The sequence below is a fragment of the Equus caballus genome, chromosome 27 (assembly GCF_041296265.1).
Source record: "Equus caballus isolate H_3958 breed thoroughbred chromosome 27, TB-T2T, whole genome shotgun sequence".
In the NCBI taxonomy this organism is placed as follows: domain Eukaryota; kingdom Metazoa; phylum Chordata; class Mammalia; order Perissodactyla; family Equidae; genus Equus; species Equus caballus.
In genome coordinates, this window is record NC_091710.1 from 15,450,335 (window position 1) to 15,467,581 (window position 17,247).

The 17,247-nt window shown below is 47.2% G+C and overlaps 1 gene segment (V, D, J or C); it reads left to right on the plus strand.

The window, feature by feature from the left end:
• The first annotated feature begins 7,321 nt into the window (after window positions 1–7,321).
• Window positions 7,322–11,388, plus strand: LOC138921116 (immunoglobulin lambda variable 1-40-like). The segment is given in 3 exon segments: window positions 7,322–7,476; window positions 7,585–7,860; window positions 10,932–11,388. Coding segments are annotated over 3 exon segments (348 nt in total).
• The last annotated feature ends 5,859 nt before the right edge of the window (window positions 11,389–17,247 follow it).

Sequence of the window (17,247 nt, forward strand, 5' to 3'; positions counted from 1 at the left end):
TGGAATGGACAGAGACTGACAGTTTGAAAATAATTATAGTTTTTCATGAAAATAGAAGTGCAGGTGTGAGAGCATCACTGTCCCCATGTAATCCTAGAAGGCCTTTCTCATTCCACTCTCTTGGGAGTAACGTTGGGGAAGACTGCTGTAAAATCGAACACTCTGCGTGGTGTGCTTAGGGATGTCACAACGGCTGTGGGATGGGCAGTCACCAGCAGGGGCAGCAATGGAGTGTCCTCAGACTTAGGAGAGGCAGGTGTTGGGTCAGACAGATGTTCAACCACTCATTGGGCTCCAGGGCAGTTGGGCGACCTGTGTCCTCACTGATGTGGGACTTGCCTTCACCCATGAGGCTTCCCATGACCCTGTGAGCTCCTGGTTTTGGCTTCCTAATTGATGGCTTCAAATGTAGGTCATTGCCTCCTTTTTCCTCAGGGAGTCTTGAACAAGGTGGGGCTGACAGACCATTAGGAGCCCAAATGCACTTCCAAGGAGGAAGTGGGCTCCTGGGAAGACTGTGCAGAAGACAAGACACAGCTTGTGGGCGGAGTCCACACAGTGGACCCTCAGGAGACAGAGCTCAGTGGTGCCTCAACCAAATCCAGAAGTCTTGTTCTTCCAGCTTCTGGTAGGGGACCTTTACAAGATCTTAGGCACAGGACCTGCCTTCTCCTTGGTTCCACATGGAGTAGGTGCTGTGACACCAGACTCACAACGCCTGTCTCAATGTGTTGGTCACTTGGGCAGAAACTTTCTGCCCTGGAAGTCTGCATGTGGCTTATTCTGGCTCTGAGACAGAAGCCCCATAAGTGTGATGACTGATGTTACTTGGGATGCAGTGTGAGTGGGATGCAGATGATTACCACAGACCTCAGGTGACTGCCTAATATCTTACAAGATGCTCTTCACTGCTGGGCAGGTGGACCAAGACCTCCCCTTTGCTCCCCCTGTTCCACTCACATGCCTCTGTCACTATCTGTTACCAGTACTAGTGAGTGTTAGTGACTAGTCACTCACTGGGGTGATCTCTGCTGTCACTTCTGCACCGGGACCAGAGTATCTAAGGCCACAACGTTCATTTGGATCTTTAAGAATGTCTACTTCTTTGTTCCCATGAATTCTATGTCCAAACCATTGATATCATTACTTTAATTGGATTTTCTCATTCTTGAAGAATACTGTGGAATATTAATGGAGGTACATGGGCAAAGGGAATCACGTTTGCCTATTGCTGATCTTTTTGGAAATGCTGCCCTTTACCACTCCATTGACTAAGATGCTGCCACTAGGATTTCATTATATGTGTGTGAGAGAGTGTGTCTGGCCGTATTATAAATGTTTCTGTTTGTGGGTTTTAGTTTTATGTGGCTTTTATTAGGAATTGATGCTAAATTTGGTCAAAATCCCTTCCAGTATCATTTGAGACCATATGATCATATCTATATATATATATTTATATTGTGTGTTATATTAAAATATTTCTTACTATTGCATACAACTTGCATCATTGGAATCAATGACACTTGGTAATAATTCATCAATTCATTAATCTAGTATTGAGATCTCTTCGTTAATATTCTATTTAGAACATTTGCGTAATAGCTAATGTTCGTCTGCCATTTTTATTTTTCTGTAATTTAACTGTAACATGCATTATAACTGTAATAACTGATCTCTAAAAGAACTGGTAAGTTTTCCATCCTTTTAAGTGTTATTTAAAAATAGAGCAAGTAGATTGGAACCCTCTGGTCTCTGATGTTTTTAGAGCTTCCATGTGAGAATATCTGTCTGTTCAGTCATTCTGTGGAGTGGGTCCATAACATTTTGTATTTCTGTATTAAAATAGGTAAGCTTACTTGTTTTATTTCCAGTAGAGCCAATTTTGATCCTTCCTAGAAAAGCACGTATTTTACCTATTTTTCACAGACATTATCTCTTGCGTTTTTGGCATTTTTCATTTTTCCACATATGACCAGCAGGGGGTGATGTGGGACTGCCCTGTGGTCCCTACACAGCGGCTCAGGGAGGATTTTTACTCAAAGCAGCGTGGGTACCAGCAGAATGCAAGGTCCCCTTCCCAGCATCTCCTCTACTACCACACGGATTCAGAGAAGCACCAGGCTCCAGGTCCCCAGCTGCTTCTCTGGATCCAAAGATGCCTCGGCCAATGCAAGGATTCTGCTCATCTCTGGGCAGCAGCCAGAGGATGAGGCTGATTATTACTGTGTGATTGTGCACAATAGGGCTTCTCACAGTGACACAGGCAGATGGGAAATTGGGACAAATACCTCAGCCCACTCAGGCACTTGGAATAGACGCTTCTGCAATTTTACAGTAACTTGTAGATGCAGTAGCTGTGCCTGGAAGTAGTTTCTGGTTCACATCGGCTGTCTTCCCAATTTTCCAGTCAATATACCTGCAATCTCAGGTAAACAAACACCAAAATGAAAACTAAACCAAACAAAATACAAATCTCATGATGACACTGAATCTTTGCCTGGTGACCCATGTGTGATAAAATGAGAGCCTTTGTAGCTGGGCTGTTTGTCTTGAAAGATGGGAAATTAGCCTTTGCTAGATTTCTTCTTGGTGGGAACCCAGGGTCCATCCAGCAGATACACAGTCCTCCACAGCAGGGACTCTGCTCTGTGAGGGGTCAGAGCGGAGACCTTCCCTCCCTCCCAGGCTCTTGTGCTCAGATCTGGCTGAGGCTCACTGTGTTCAAGCACAAAAGATTAAGATGTAAGATGTTGTGAGAAACATCCCAGGAGGAATTCCAGGCACAGAGCTGGCCTGACACACTTGCTGGGTGCCTGGACGTACGGTTGTGATGTCAGCAAGAAGGGGAGACTAAAATGGTGAGCCTGCAGCATGGAAGCTGGGTGAAGTATGTCCCACAGTTGTGACTTTCCTACCGCCGATCCCCCTCAGGGCACATGGGACTCCCTCCGGTGTGTGATCTGGAGCCTACAGGTACACACTTGAGTTCTTCTCTCCTCTTGTATCTCAGTGGACCTTTCCAATTAGACAAAGTGTAAGAGAAGAACAGTGGAATATGAGCGAGCAGAAACTCCCCGATATGTGCATGAAGTCAATCCAACCCAGGAAGCTCTTTAGAAGGACCCAAACCGTCTCCTTTAAGGGAATCAACAGAAACATAGGTTACAATGGAAATCAGCATCAAGGATTCCCAGAAAGAGCTCCTAAGTGTGTGTCCTAGGACAGCAGGGGTTCCAGACCAATCTCCAGATCCAGGTCTGTAAAGATAACCTCCTTGACTACTGCAGCCTCCAGCCAGAGGATGAGGCTGATTGTCACTGTCAAACAGCTGCATGCAACCTCGATGCCAATCCTAGTCCGTGGGGAGTGAGATCCACTCCCCAGTCTGACCTAACTCTCCTCTGTCCCTGCCTGGAGGCAACACCAGCCCAGGTTTTGGCTTCTGCTGTCACTTGTGCTACTAAAACCAGAGGATCTGATGCTTTTTAGTCAGTCCACCTGTATGGATGCAAAAAAAACACAAAAACCCCATTTTATTACTCCTTTTCCAATGCAAGTAAATCATTTTGTCACCAGAACCTATACAAGCACCTCCCTGCCTCTTGCATGCATGGAGAAGAGAAGTCAGCCAGCGAGAGCCAGGAGACCCAGGTCCTCCTCTGCTCAGTCCCCTACATGTCCCATGAGCCTGGCCCAGGCTTTGCTGATCATGCCCTGAGTTCTCACACCCATCACCTCCTCTCTTTCCCCAGTTTAATCCCACAAATCTTGCCAGTTTTACAGCTACAGATTTTGTGTGTGTTTATTTTGGAGGGGGAGATGTTTGAAAGCATCTCAGGTCATTGGGATCTAGAGCCTATGACCCAACCCTCCTTATCACAGAGAGCCCTGATATTACAAAACAATTTACAGACAGCCTTGTTCATTAATGACATCAGCATATGGAGCAGCTACCAAGTAAACCTGGTCAGGGCCCAGTGTGAGTTGTGTAACACATCTTGGATGCCACTAAGTCAAGGAGGGAGGACGGACCTCAAAAAAGAGAGATGCACATAGTAATGGTTTACTTATCAATCTTCAGACTAAAAACATTGACAAAACTTGACTAAAATGGGAAAAACTACCATAAATATATCACAGATTCAAAAGAAGAAAGAATAAATCTCCAGAACAGCCATTAAGGGCAAATGAGCCCAGAGTGATCAGCAGGAGGGAGGGCGCCTTTCTCCAACAGCGCTGTGTTCCAGTGGCCACTAGAGAAGGCATGACCAGCACTTGTGCAGTGGGGTTGGGGGGTCTAACAGGAATCCCTCACAACAACAACAGCAACAATAACGGTGACAACAACAACATAAATCAGCCTGTCAGGGTATCCCAGACAGATTTCTCACCAGTATGAACCAACAGAGTACACTGTAGAGTCTTAGGCCTTGAACTTGGTTTAAGATGCTCCAGACATATGGCAGAAGCAAAGTAAAATGTTGGGTAAACCTGAAATATCTGGCGCCGTGAGGACTGTGCGATGCATCCCGTATTTATCCACCCGGAGGTCATTGGTTATCTACAGGCAATTAATGTCTCAGACTCAAATCCCATGAAACGACCTACTTGTTTTGCTCTTCTGGGTAGTGACATCACAATGATCTGTGAGCAAAATCAGGACATCCTCCAGGAGAGTTGAGTGGAGTCAGAGGCACTGGCCCCTGGATCTGAGACCAGCAGAGGTGCTGTTGGACAGGTCCTGAGAGGGCAGTGTTCTGGGAAAAGCAGGCACAGAGAATGCTCTACTGGCTCTTGCAGACTTGGGCATTGAGTTTTCTCATTGAAGTGTGGCTTTTTGATACCTTTGTTTGTTTGGCCTAAAACTAGGTTCTCATACCCAGTCTAGGGAACATGGTGTACAGCTTGTAGCCCCATCTTCTCAGTTTATGCTCCCAAAGCCCATCCTTGGCAGCAACAAGTTATCTGATCATCTCACATTCATCAGATATTCCTCAATGTCAAGGTCAGGCTGCCATGAGGCCAGAGTCCACGATGGGTCAGGGAAAAACCAGAGACACATAGTCTAGCTGTGTTTGATGCAGGGTAGCCGAATGTTCATAGGTACATCCATCCACGCCGTTTAGGAAACACCAACAATTGGCTGGGCTAGATGGGGAATAGGAACCATTAGAGGATTTGACATGGAATATATGAAATCTGATTAAGTTTATGAAGTCCTGATGCTACAAGGAAGATGAGTGGGTAGGTGGTGAGAGTGAAGGCAGAGACCTTTTGGGGGTTGTGGATTTGCTACAAAGATTAGACTGGCATCCTGGATGAAGAGTAGATCAGGAGAGGTGAAGAAAGATCATCAGCTACTGTGCGATTTTTGGAGGCAAGAGGTAAAGAATGGGATGTGGGGAAGAGGTTTGGAGTCTGATTCTTGGAAAGAGGATGGGACCTGAGTGAGCTGTACCTCCTGGCTGAAGGTTCATGGACAATGATGTGGGGTTGAGGTCCTGAGCTCATCCCAGTGATGGAAATGTTGACAACAACCTTCCTGCCGTGTTCAGTGGTGACACAGGAAAGTTTTCTCTTTAGTTGTCAAGTGTGGAATCTCAATAAGCTTCACTCCTTCTTCTCTGAGATTCACTTGAGATGTTCTCTCTCCATTATCTCTTGTGTCCACAGGCTGATTTATCACATGGATCAAAAATGTCCCTGCAGTCCTAGGTATCGCATCCACACAACAAATCCTGTTGAATGAGAGAGACTTCCCTCCCTGATCCATTGAACAGGAATCCTGGTTGTCATGAGGTCCAGACCAGAGCACTTAGACCATTTCCCCTGATTCCGTCATGGCATCCCAGGAGGGGATTTTCTAATCAGTTTGGGAAATTAAAGGCCTATTTCTGGAGCTGCAGTGGGGGTTTTTCACATGCTCACCACATGGTTAGGAAATTAGGGGTCTAGAGAGGACAAGAAAAGGCAAAATGTTTGCCTAAGTGGTCCCCACCAAGCACATCACTCTGTCCTCCATTGCCATCATTAGTTCATGTTGATCCTAGCACTGTGGATACTGGGAGCTGAACCGGGGACCCAGGCCACAGGTTCCTGTCTCACACAACTCTGCTTCTGGCTCCCCGACCTTTCTAATGGTCTGCAAAGGATCGATCTCAGGTAAAATCACACCCACTTCCATCAGTGAGGCATCAATCTGAAATTCAAGATTCTCAGGAGAAGTAGAAAGAAGGAAAAATCCCTCATGAGGACATCCTCTCTCTAGAGGGAGTGAGAGGATGATTAAGGTTCAAGAAACCACAGTAGTGGCTGGTGCCAATCATCACATGCGCTCCTCCCCACCATCTACCCTGTCCCTCAGGTGAGGACGAGTCCCAGAGGGTCAGCTCCTGAATCTCTGGATGCATGCTCCATTCCTGGCCCCTTCTACCCCCATCCCCAAGCACATGCTCCACGAGGTCAGTGAGGGGTCATTGCTGAGATTCTCCACCTCATGGGGTCCAGGTGACAGGTGCTCTATCCCAGTCACCTACCACTTCTATGTTCGGGCGTTGGGATCAGAGTGACCCTGAATCAAAAAGGCAAACACCTGACTCTCATACAAGTATAGAATGAACCAGTGTAAAATATTTTATTCAACTCATACATTAGTGAGGAGACCAGTAAATGGTAAGTATTGGTCACAGAGCATAGCAAAAATCAAAGTCCTTATATTTCAGCAGGAATAGAAGCTTTGGAGCAAAGTTTTTGAGTGTTGGAGATGCACTGCTTAATCTCTAACAAGGGAGGGATCACATACGAGGAAAGAATCTGGGTCCTGCACAGAAGGGGACCTCCCTCCATGGGGCCGGTCACTGCTCTGTTCTTGATCCTGATCTAAGAGGAGTTTGATAAGAGACACCACCTCAGTCCTGACCGCTGAACAGCCAATGGTGACACGAACATGCTCACCCCTGAGGAGGCTGAGCAGAGCATAAAGACTGCCTTTGGGTGGTGGGGAGGCAACATGAGGGGCCACCTGGCCTGACCCTAAGGCAAGGGGAGAGTGGGCAGAGCAGTGGGGCCCAGAGCTGTTTCTAATTGGCTTTAGTCACTGTGTCACACCTGATGAATCATGGCCTGGACACCGGGGGGTGCTCAGTGCTCGTTCCTGAGGTTTTTGTGGCTGTTCACAGCTGGGACCAGCCCCCTGGCACTGCCTGGTGCCCTCTGTTCAGGGATCACAGCTGTGAACTCCCCACTCCCTGGCCATCCTTAGGCAGTGAGACCTGAACCAAGGCCCAGTGAGAGATCAGAAAGCTGGGAGGGTCTGATTTGCATGTGTGGGCCCTCCCTCTGTTAGAGTATGAAGAGGGGAAGGGAGAGATCTGGGAGAAGCTCTGCTTCAGCTGTGGGGCCACAGACGGTGGGAATCGGTGATGACCTCCACCATGGCCTGGACCCGTCTCCTCACCCTCATTGTTCTCTGCACAGGTGACTAGTTATGGGGACAAGGGGCCCTGGGAAGATACATGTCACCCTGCTTTCTCATCTTGTTTCTAGACCCCAGCATCACCATCTCTGTGTCTTTCCCTCTTCTAGGATCCTGGGCCCAGTCTGTGCTGACTCAGCCGGCCTCAGTGTCTGGGAACCTGGGCCAGAGGGTCACCATCTCCTGCACTGGAAGCACCTCCGACATCGGTGATTATGATGTGCACTGGTACCAACAGCTCCCGGGAATGGCCCCCAAACTCATCATCTATGATAACAGCAAACGGCCATCTGGGGTCCCAGAAGGATTCTCTGGCTCCAAGTCTGGCAACTCGGCCACCCTGACCATCACTGGGCTCAAGTCTGAGGACGACGCTGATTATTACTGTGAGTGCTATGATGACAGCCTGAGTGCTCACACAGTGCTCCAGGCCTGTGGGGAAGTGAGACAGAAACCTGCTTCCCCCCCAGCCATGGGGCTTCCCTGCGCAGCCCCCACTCCTCTGCCACGTCAGCTGCTTCCTTGGTTTGTTTGGCCCCAAACTTTCTATGACTCAATCCAGGGTGCTTTGTTTAGAGACTGTGTCTTCGTCCTCTCCCATTCTTCCCCCGCTGCCTGTGTCTGGTTTGAACACATTATTGATTTTCTCAAATCGAGCAGACATTCCTGGATGTGGGGGCAGGCGGCGCTGGCCACAGCATCCATGCAGTGTGTTAGTCCGGCAGGGCTGCCACAGCGAAAAAACACAGATGAGTTGGCTTAACCCAAAGAAAGGTATTTTCTCACAGTTCTGCAGGCTGGAAGTCCAAGATCAAGGTGCTGGCAGGTTTGTTTTTTCCTGAGGCCACCCTCCTTGGCCCACAGATGTGTACATTCTTACTGTCTCTTCACATGGCTTTTTCTCTGTGTACTTACCCCTGGTTTATCTTCCTCTTTTTAGAAAGACACCAGCCCTACTTGCTTAGGAGAACCCCCCCAATGAACTCTTTTACCTTAATTACCTCCTTTAATGCCTTATACCCAAAGACAGTCACACTGGGGGTTAGAGTCTCAACATAGGATTTTGAAGGACACAGTTCAGTCCATATCAAGGGGTCAGAAAAGAACCAAGGACACAGAGTCCAGCTATGTTTGACTCAGGATGACTGTCCAGATGATGTGCATCCACACAATTTATTGAACACCTATTATGTGTCAGACTTTGGTTAGGAGCTTAGGATAGTAGGTGGAAAATATGGGAAAGTCCCCATGCTCAGGAAGCTGACACTCTCAGGGGAAGAGAGAGAACAAACAAACAAAACATGCTTTGAAAGAAAGATGTCCTGGGAGAGTGAGGAGAGGCGTGGCGGTTGGTGGAGATGGGAGAATTAGGGCGGTGAACAAGGAAACAGCAGAATGTGATTTAAGTGTATTTAATCCAGGTGCTGCATAGAAGGTGAACTAGGAGGAGGGGAGAGTGAAGGCAGGGACCAGGTGGGGGTGTGGATGATACGATGTCAGACTAGGAGCCCTGGAGGAGGGGAGGAGCAGGTGGGATGGAGAAGAAAGGTCAGGGTCCCCATGTCTTGAAGGTAGGAGGGACTGAAGAATGAAAATGGGAAAGAGAGGAACCGAGGCTGGGCTCTTGGGAACAGTGCGGGACGTAAGTGAGTCGATTACTTGAGACAACATGATGACCCCATATATTTATGACAGGATTATTTAAACCTTATATTTTCAGGAGACATGATCAGCTCCTGACAAAGGGGGCTGTTCACAAGAAGTCCGGTTTACTTTCATCTCACATTTGATGTAAACTACACCTGTGCCTGTTAAACTTTATCATGTCGTTGGAGGAATAGAATGTGAAGGATGAACTCAGTCCCCTCGTTCGCAGTGCTGCCCCCATATTAGAAATCTTCCACTTTGGAAAAGATGAAAACCACAATTTCCACCAGATTACTTAATTTTAAACTCAATAAGTGGGATTCTGTAATAGGTTTGTGTTTACATGCTTCCAGAAAGTTCTTTTATGTATCATGAATAGATAACCCCTAATTGGCTACATCTGTCATTCTGTTGATGAGAAAAATGAGCCAAGAGGAATGGACAGGCTGATGACCCTGAGACGACTCATTTGCAGATACAACCCCAGGCCTCAGAGCAGGGGGTCTGCTCTCCCACTGGGCAGGGTCAAGGCAGACGTGTCCACACATCCTGATCCCAGTCATCCCCTGGGGGACGGGGAAGGATGTGCTGGGAAGCAGGTGTTAGGATGGGCTCATTAGGTCCCAGGATGAACACAGTCTAGTAGGAGAAATATAGAAAACTCTACTAGAAATCAAAATGTGATGGATGCACCTAGAGAACGACAGCCCTTCACTGCAGGGATGAGGAGGGAGCCAGGACTTAGGCAATGCTTTACATTAGAACCAAATGAAAATAGTGAGAGGATTTTTCTAAGATATGTATGTCATGCTATCACTAGGTTAATCCATTCATTCAGAAGATATGATTTTCCAGAAGTTCAATCAGTCCCTTCAATTGTTAAACACATATGAGCTAAAGTGAGTTTAAAGTGGCCCTGAGCCAGGCACAGGGACCCCCGTCACGTAGGAGAGAACCTCATCTTGCAGGGGCTTTCAACCTGGCTGCTTAACAGTCTTTGGTCTGGAGAATTCTCTCCGAGGAAGGAGGGACAGAGGGATACTTCGGTCTGTTTAGAACCAGAAATTCAGGGTGGGCTACAAAGTTTGGATTGTGGTATCAGGAAGACAAATGGCAAAATTTCACAAGGACCAACTGTAAGCAGGGCTGATGAACGCTGCTGGATTCTCTGTGATTGTCTCTACGTCCTCCATGAGTATATAGAGCGTCTCCAGGCTGTTTTCCCACATGGACCAAACTTGCCTCTGCAGTCCCAGGCATCATGTCCACACAACAATCAGTCCATAACCAGAGAGACTTGCCCTCCCTGTTCCACTGATCAGGAAATCAGCTTTCAGGAGGGCTGGACGAGCTCACTTACACCATCACCCATCTCCACCATGGTGAGCAGGGAGGGGATTGTCTGACTGGTTTAGGTAACACAAGGGCTATCCAGGAGCACGTGTGGTCAATCCTAGGCCAACTGCATGTCTGGGAGACTTGGAGTCCAAATAGGAGAAGAAAATGATAGAAGTTTTACCAAATAGGTCTCTAACATTTCCTCACTCTTCCCTGCACCCTCATCGTCAGTTCAGGTTGGGGCATGTACTGTGGACACTTGGATCAGGGAAGGGGACACAGGCCAGACTGTTCCCGTATCATAAAGCCACAGCTTGGCTCCCTGGCCTTTCCGATATTCCTACAAGAGATCAATTCCGGGACAAGACAGATTCATTCCCATCCACAACGTGTTGATCTGAAATTTAGGTAGTCTCATGAGAGGAAGAAAGAAGAAAAAAAAAGCTTTCTCTTGATGACCTCTTCTTCCCAGGTTTAGTAAGAAGGTAAAGAAGGCTCAAGAAACCTCCATGGTGGCATCTTCCAAAGCTCACCGGACACCTCTCCCCGCCTTCACTCTCTCCAATGTGGACCAGACTCAGGGACCATCACATGAACCAATACCTCTGTCCATATGCTCCACATGGAAGTTCCTTTTGCTCCCAAACCACAGCAACTGCTCCCTTGGCCACCACTGTGTCATTTCTGGGAGTGTCCACGTCACAGAGTAAAGTTCCAAGGGAATGAGAGCACTCAGCCTGACGCTACCTCTGCTGTGACTCTGCCCATCGAGGACATAGAGAAAACTATTAAGAGCCGCAGTTGAACTGTCCTGGTTTTTCCTCCACCTGGACTCTACATGTCAAGGTCCTTCTGGAATGTCCTTTGTCTATCCAATCATATCATGTAATGTCCTCAGACCTAGAATCATTGATTTTTCCCAAATTCTACCATCTCTCTTATGTTCTCATTTCCTTTCCACCAGTCAGCTAATGACCCCAACCAAGCATCTTCAGCCCATTGTCACAAACATGTGTGTCGGGGGTGGAGTTTTAGAAAAATATAGCATCAGAAAATCAAAGTTTTAGTTGTTCCTGGGAATCACTTCAGGACTCGAGAGAAGCGATTCCTGACCTTAAAGATTCCAGTCCTCAGTCACCACAGGGTCAATAGATTAGATAGAAGGATCCTCTCAGAGATCTCAGTAAGTAACCTAAATTGTCAGGGAAAATTTTCCAAAAGTTAAACATATGGAGTAAGAACACGTGTCAAAAATTTATTCAACTTATATTTCATTGAGGAGACTAGTGAGACAGTAATAGATTTTAAAGAGTATTTTCTAAATATAGTACATTTGTTCTACCAAGACTGGGCCAAGGAAGCCAGTTTTCTACGTTGGAAATAAACTGGTTAATGTCTTCAAGGGTAATAAATCTATGAGCTTTGGATTTCTCTTCTGTGTAAAAGTCTACAAATTAACGTGATTCCATTTACAAGAAACATATGGAGAAGGGCAGCTAGACTTTAGATTCCTCCATCTTACACTTCCCGTCCGATCTTTCCTAAAGGGGAATCTGTCCTCTCTCTGTTGACTCTCTCACCCACTCTTCACTTCTCACCTTCCTGACATATGGCCTCTCCCTGTCTTCCTTTCCAGCACTCCCAGTAGGTCATGCTCAACTAGTGAGCAAGACCCTTCACCTGATAAACCAAACCACATCTGGGATTCCTAAGGCACTTGTCCTGCTAACTAATCCGATTTTTCCTAGTAGCCCATATCTCCGGGGTCATGTTATTTATCTCTGTCTTCCTCTGTTTGTATCCACTTTTTGGACTTCTCTACATCTTCACCTAAACCCAGGGAATCTTCAAGTCCTGCCCATGTCCTCTCAGCTCTTGTGTTGTCTCTGACTCCCTGCTCCCCTGTGATCCCACAAACCTTCAATCCCCCACAGACCCATGAGTGCAGCAGTGTCTGCTCTGGTCTCCTGCCTCCAGTGGTGAAAGTGAGGAAGGGAGACCCCCTGTATGCCTCCCACCGCCGTGTTTCTTCTTCAGGTTCAGCTCTATGAGCAGGGATGAGGCTGTCTAGCACAGCCTAGAATTCCACTGCCAACCCCCAGACTCAACACCAGATCGGTGTTCAGTAAACATTTGCTATTGAAGACATGCTCCTCACTACACAGGCCGAGTAGTACTGGATCAGGATCGGGCCTGAACTGGGAGAGGGTCAGCTGTGCCCGTGCTCCTCTCTCTGCCCTGAGCCTGAGAGCTGAGGGGCCCCACCAGGGAGAGAGCATCCATGGGGAGAGGTGACACAGGCAGCCTCATCCTGTGTGTGAGAGACTAGGCAGACCTGCAAATCCTTGTTTATTGAAGTGGAAGGAAAAGCAAAATAAAGTTCACAATGAACATTTCTGCATCATCAGAAAGGAAGCAGTGCCAAAAAAACTCAAGGTGCAAATATTTTGTAAAAATTAATTTCTGCTCAATAATGAAGAAAATTTCATAAAGTCCCTGTTGTGTGATTTAATCAAAATTGTTTAAAAATAACAAAACTTACAGAGAAAATGATATTTCAAGAGGTGGTATCATTGTAAATGCAAAATTAAAATAGAGCTTTTTTCCCCCAGGAAAATTCATTGACTACTCTTGATTAAATAATGACTTTAGATTTTCACTAATCCATTTAAACATTTTGGTGTATTAATATCTCAAGATAACGCAACCCCACTGTAACACACAGAGAGCGCACCGAACTGACGGCCAGGATGTGCTCTCTGCCCCTAACAACTCCCCAGACTCAAGTGAGCTAAGAGTCTGGTGCATAGAATTCTCAAAGTTTTCTGGCTATAGAAATCTTATTATTTGATCTTATTATCTGCTTATTTTGTTTTATTTTATTTTGGTAAAAGTTTTTGTTTTTTTTTGTTTTATTTTTGGCTGGAGGTGATCTTTCTGGCAAAATCATGTAGAGTGGACATTTTGCCAGATAAAAGCATATAAATCGTTCTCGTTTTTAACCTCCCCACCCCTGCCCAGAGCTTTGGTTCTTGAGTATGAACCACATTCTTTTCAAAACTCTCTAATAGGAAAGATTGATCCTAATAGCTACACATGTCACGTTCCCCTGGGCCCAGGCTCTGTTCACAATGATTCAGAGGTTTGAGGAAAATGCTTCAAAGAATGTCATTTGTGATGACTTCCTGAAGAAAAGACATGGACTTTTTCCCAGATCTTTCCTCAGGAGTGCTCCTCACATCCCTTCTCCTTTCCCGACCTCTCTAGTCCCTTAGTTCCTAAGGACCCTCGAGTTTCCTGACTCTTCCAGCCACAGGAGTCCCTTCCCCTTCTCCTCCCTGGGCTTCTCCTCATTCCCCAGGGAGCTACCCAGTGTGCGCCTTCATCCTCGAAACTCTCACCCCCGTGTGTCCTCTGTGCACATCTAGTGAGGGGTCAGGCAGGAGGAAAGGGACCTGGATTCCTGAGCAGCCTGGGAAGTGACTTCATGGCTGACCTGTCCCTGTTCTCAGCTAATGAATGTTTTCCTTCATGTAGGGTTTGCATATGAGGCCCCTTCCCCTGAGGACTCCTTGCAAAGGGGGTGAATTCTGTCTCTGATTCCTGCTGAGGAGGCCCAAGCAGACAAAGACAGACTGAAATGAGGTGGGAGGCTGCCCCTGAGGAGGGCCTCGCTCTGCCCTCAGGGAATGGCAGTGATCAAAGCAGTGGGGGAGGCAGGAGCCTCTGGCAGGGTCACCTGTCCTCTGGTCACAGATATGATGGACCTGGGCCTGGGGCAGCAGGGGCGCTGTAGGCTTGCTGCCAAGGGATCTTTGAGAGCTGGGAAACCAGACACCTGTCCCCTGGTCTCTGCTCACTGCCCCCTGGGCCCAGGAGCTGGATGTCTCGGGGTTCCTGGTGATTCTCAGCCCAGTCTCAGCCCAGGTCTACCCCTCCCAGAAATAATGATCTCAGGGCATTGTGTGTGTGGTGGGAGAGGCAAACATGAACCGAGGAGGTGTTTGGTTGGCCAGGAGAAGAGGAGCAAATTTGTATGAAGGGCTCTATTCTCTGGGGATTGAGGAGGATGAGAAAGACCTGCAGCATTTCCATCTCAGCAGAGCTCCGGGGCGTCTGCACTACGGCCTGGATTCCACTCTCCTCCCCTTCCTCCTGCACTGCTCAGGTCAGGACGGTCCTGATTCCCCAGCCCACTAAACTACCTCCCAACCACATGGAAGAAATGTCCCTCCCTCTTTCCCTCCCTCCACCATAATGGCTGTTTGTGTTTCCAGACTCAGTCAGCCTGTGTGACTCAGTTACTCTCTGCGTCTGCCTCCCTGGGAGCTATGACCATGCTCAGCTGCACCCTGAGCAGTGAGCAGAGCACCTTCTACATTGGATGGTGTCAACAGCACCCTAGGAAGACCCAGCAGGATGTGACGTGCCTGAAGAGTGAAGGAAGCCACAGCAAGGGGGATGGAATTCCTGATCATTTCTGGGGCTCCAGCTCTGGGGCTGACTGCTACTCAACCATCCCCACCAGCCAGTCTGTGGAGCATCTCACTGCATTGCTGTGTCATTTGTTGAAGCAACAGTGATCCAGATGAATGGGGAAGTGGGATGATCCTGTTTCTTCTGACCTGCTACCGACACTGTCACATGGCTCCCAGAAAGAGTGTCTGGTGTCCTGACCATCAAAAGTGTTGGATTTTTTCTTCTTGTTTCTCCAGGGAAGAGCAAGGCATATAGCTTCCTACCATGAGCTCCCCAGGCAGCAGGCAGCTGGAAAGCTGCTACAGAATGACCTGGTCCTGCAGTAATGGTGCAAATGTAGAAAGCAAACCTGGTGCACCCTGCTGTCTCATGCGGTGTCATTCCCTAGGGGAGCAGGAATACTCTCCTCTCCAGGCGGAAACCCCAGGATGACGCCCCTCACTCCTGCCTCACTGGAGTTCATTGGAGTGACCACCTTAGAGGTAACTCACTGATCTTCTGGACCAAGGATTTTAGAACTCTCGCAATAAACTCAAAAGCACATGCTAATTTAAGGAGGAGAGAAAGAGACAGAGGCAGAGAGACATAGGAACAGTAAGAATGGTGGGAGTAAAAGCACTTGACTCTTTCTTATATCTTGAGACATTTTATCTCAGGTGTCCAGGACGTGGGTTTGGTGAGTGAGAGAGAAGGAGGAGGGACCGACCCCATCACAGTGAAGAAAAGAGGTGCTAATCCAGAAAAATGAGGGAGAAATGAGAAAGATGCATTAAGGCCACCTTGACACCCCTGAGACTGAAAGGCAGGACTCTGTGACCTGTTGAAAAGCAAGCACTCCAGCCTCAGAGGCAGCCGGTGCAGCCGGAATCCTGCCTGCCCTTTCCTCCCCTCACTCATCCACGGCCCGGCTCAGTGCTCACTGGGACCCACAGGGGGTGACTTCCTACCGCCCCTGGGGCCTGGGGACAGATGGTGCCCAAGGGACTGAGAGAGCCCTAGTTCCCTTGCAGCTTGGGTGACAAAAGACACACAGACTTGGGACAGCTCTCTCTGCACTGTGAGTCCTCAACAGGCCTGGGTGTGTCCACCATGGCCTGGTCACTTCTCCTCACCTTCCACACTAACTGCCCAGGTGTCATATGACACATGTGTGACCAAAATGGCTACATCAAAAGTACATTAATAATCGCTATTTTCACATAAAAAGAGAAACAATCCATTAAAATGGGCAAAAGATCTGAACAAACAATTCACAAAGGAAAATAAATAAAAAATTTTAGAAAGTGCTTGGCCTTATAAGTCATCAGCAAAAGGGAAATTCCAACTATAATGAGACCTGGACCAAAAGGTGGCCCATAGTGAGCCAATTAGCACAATCAGAGCTGCCTCGGCTTAATGGAGAGGAAGGAATATGCACCTACAGAAATTATGCACCTACTTGGGGCCGGCCTGGTGGCACAGTGGTTGAATTTGCACCTTCCAATTTGACGTCCCTGGGTTCGCTGATTTGGATCCTGGGTGTGGACATGGCACCTCTCAGCAAGCCATGCTGTGGCAGGGGTCCCACAGATAAAGTAGCAGAAGATGGGCACGGGTCTTAGCTCAGGGCCAGTCTTCCTCAGCAACAAGAGGAGGATTGGCAGCAGATGTTAGCTCAGGGTCAATTTTCCTCAAAAAAAAAAAAAAACGAAAAGAAAAAGAAACTATGCACCTACAGAAACTGATGGAATGAGAAAGTCTAACAAACCAAATGTTGACAGGGATGTGGGGCCAGAGGAACTCACCTATATTACTCATTTGGAATGTGAGATGCTTTGAAAACTTTTGCCAATTTCTGATAAATTGAAATCTAAACATTTAGTTTGACTCAGCTTTTCCAGTTTTATATATTTAAGCAAAACAAAAAAGAAAGAAAGAAAACAATGTCATAAAGGGAAATATGTAAGAATGCTCACGCTGGAAAAGACCTTTTAGTTGCAACACCAGAAGCTCCAACCAAAAACAGAAAAACCAAAAAAACAAATTGATAATTTGGAATCATCAAAAATGAAATACCCTGCACTTTGAAAGTCACTGCTAATAGAAGGACAAGACAGCCATCGACTGGGAGAATATGCATGCAAATCACTTACCTAATAAAGGACTTGTGTGGATAATATGTTGCAGAGTTCTTTCCATTCAATAATTACAGGAGAGTTCAATTTAAAATTAGGAAAGATATTTCAACAGACACTGCACCAAAGATGATACATGATAGCAAATAAGCTCATGAAAAATTTTTCAACATCATTATATATTATGGAAATGCA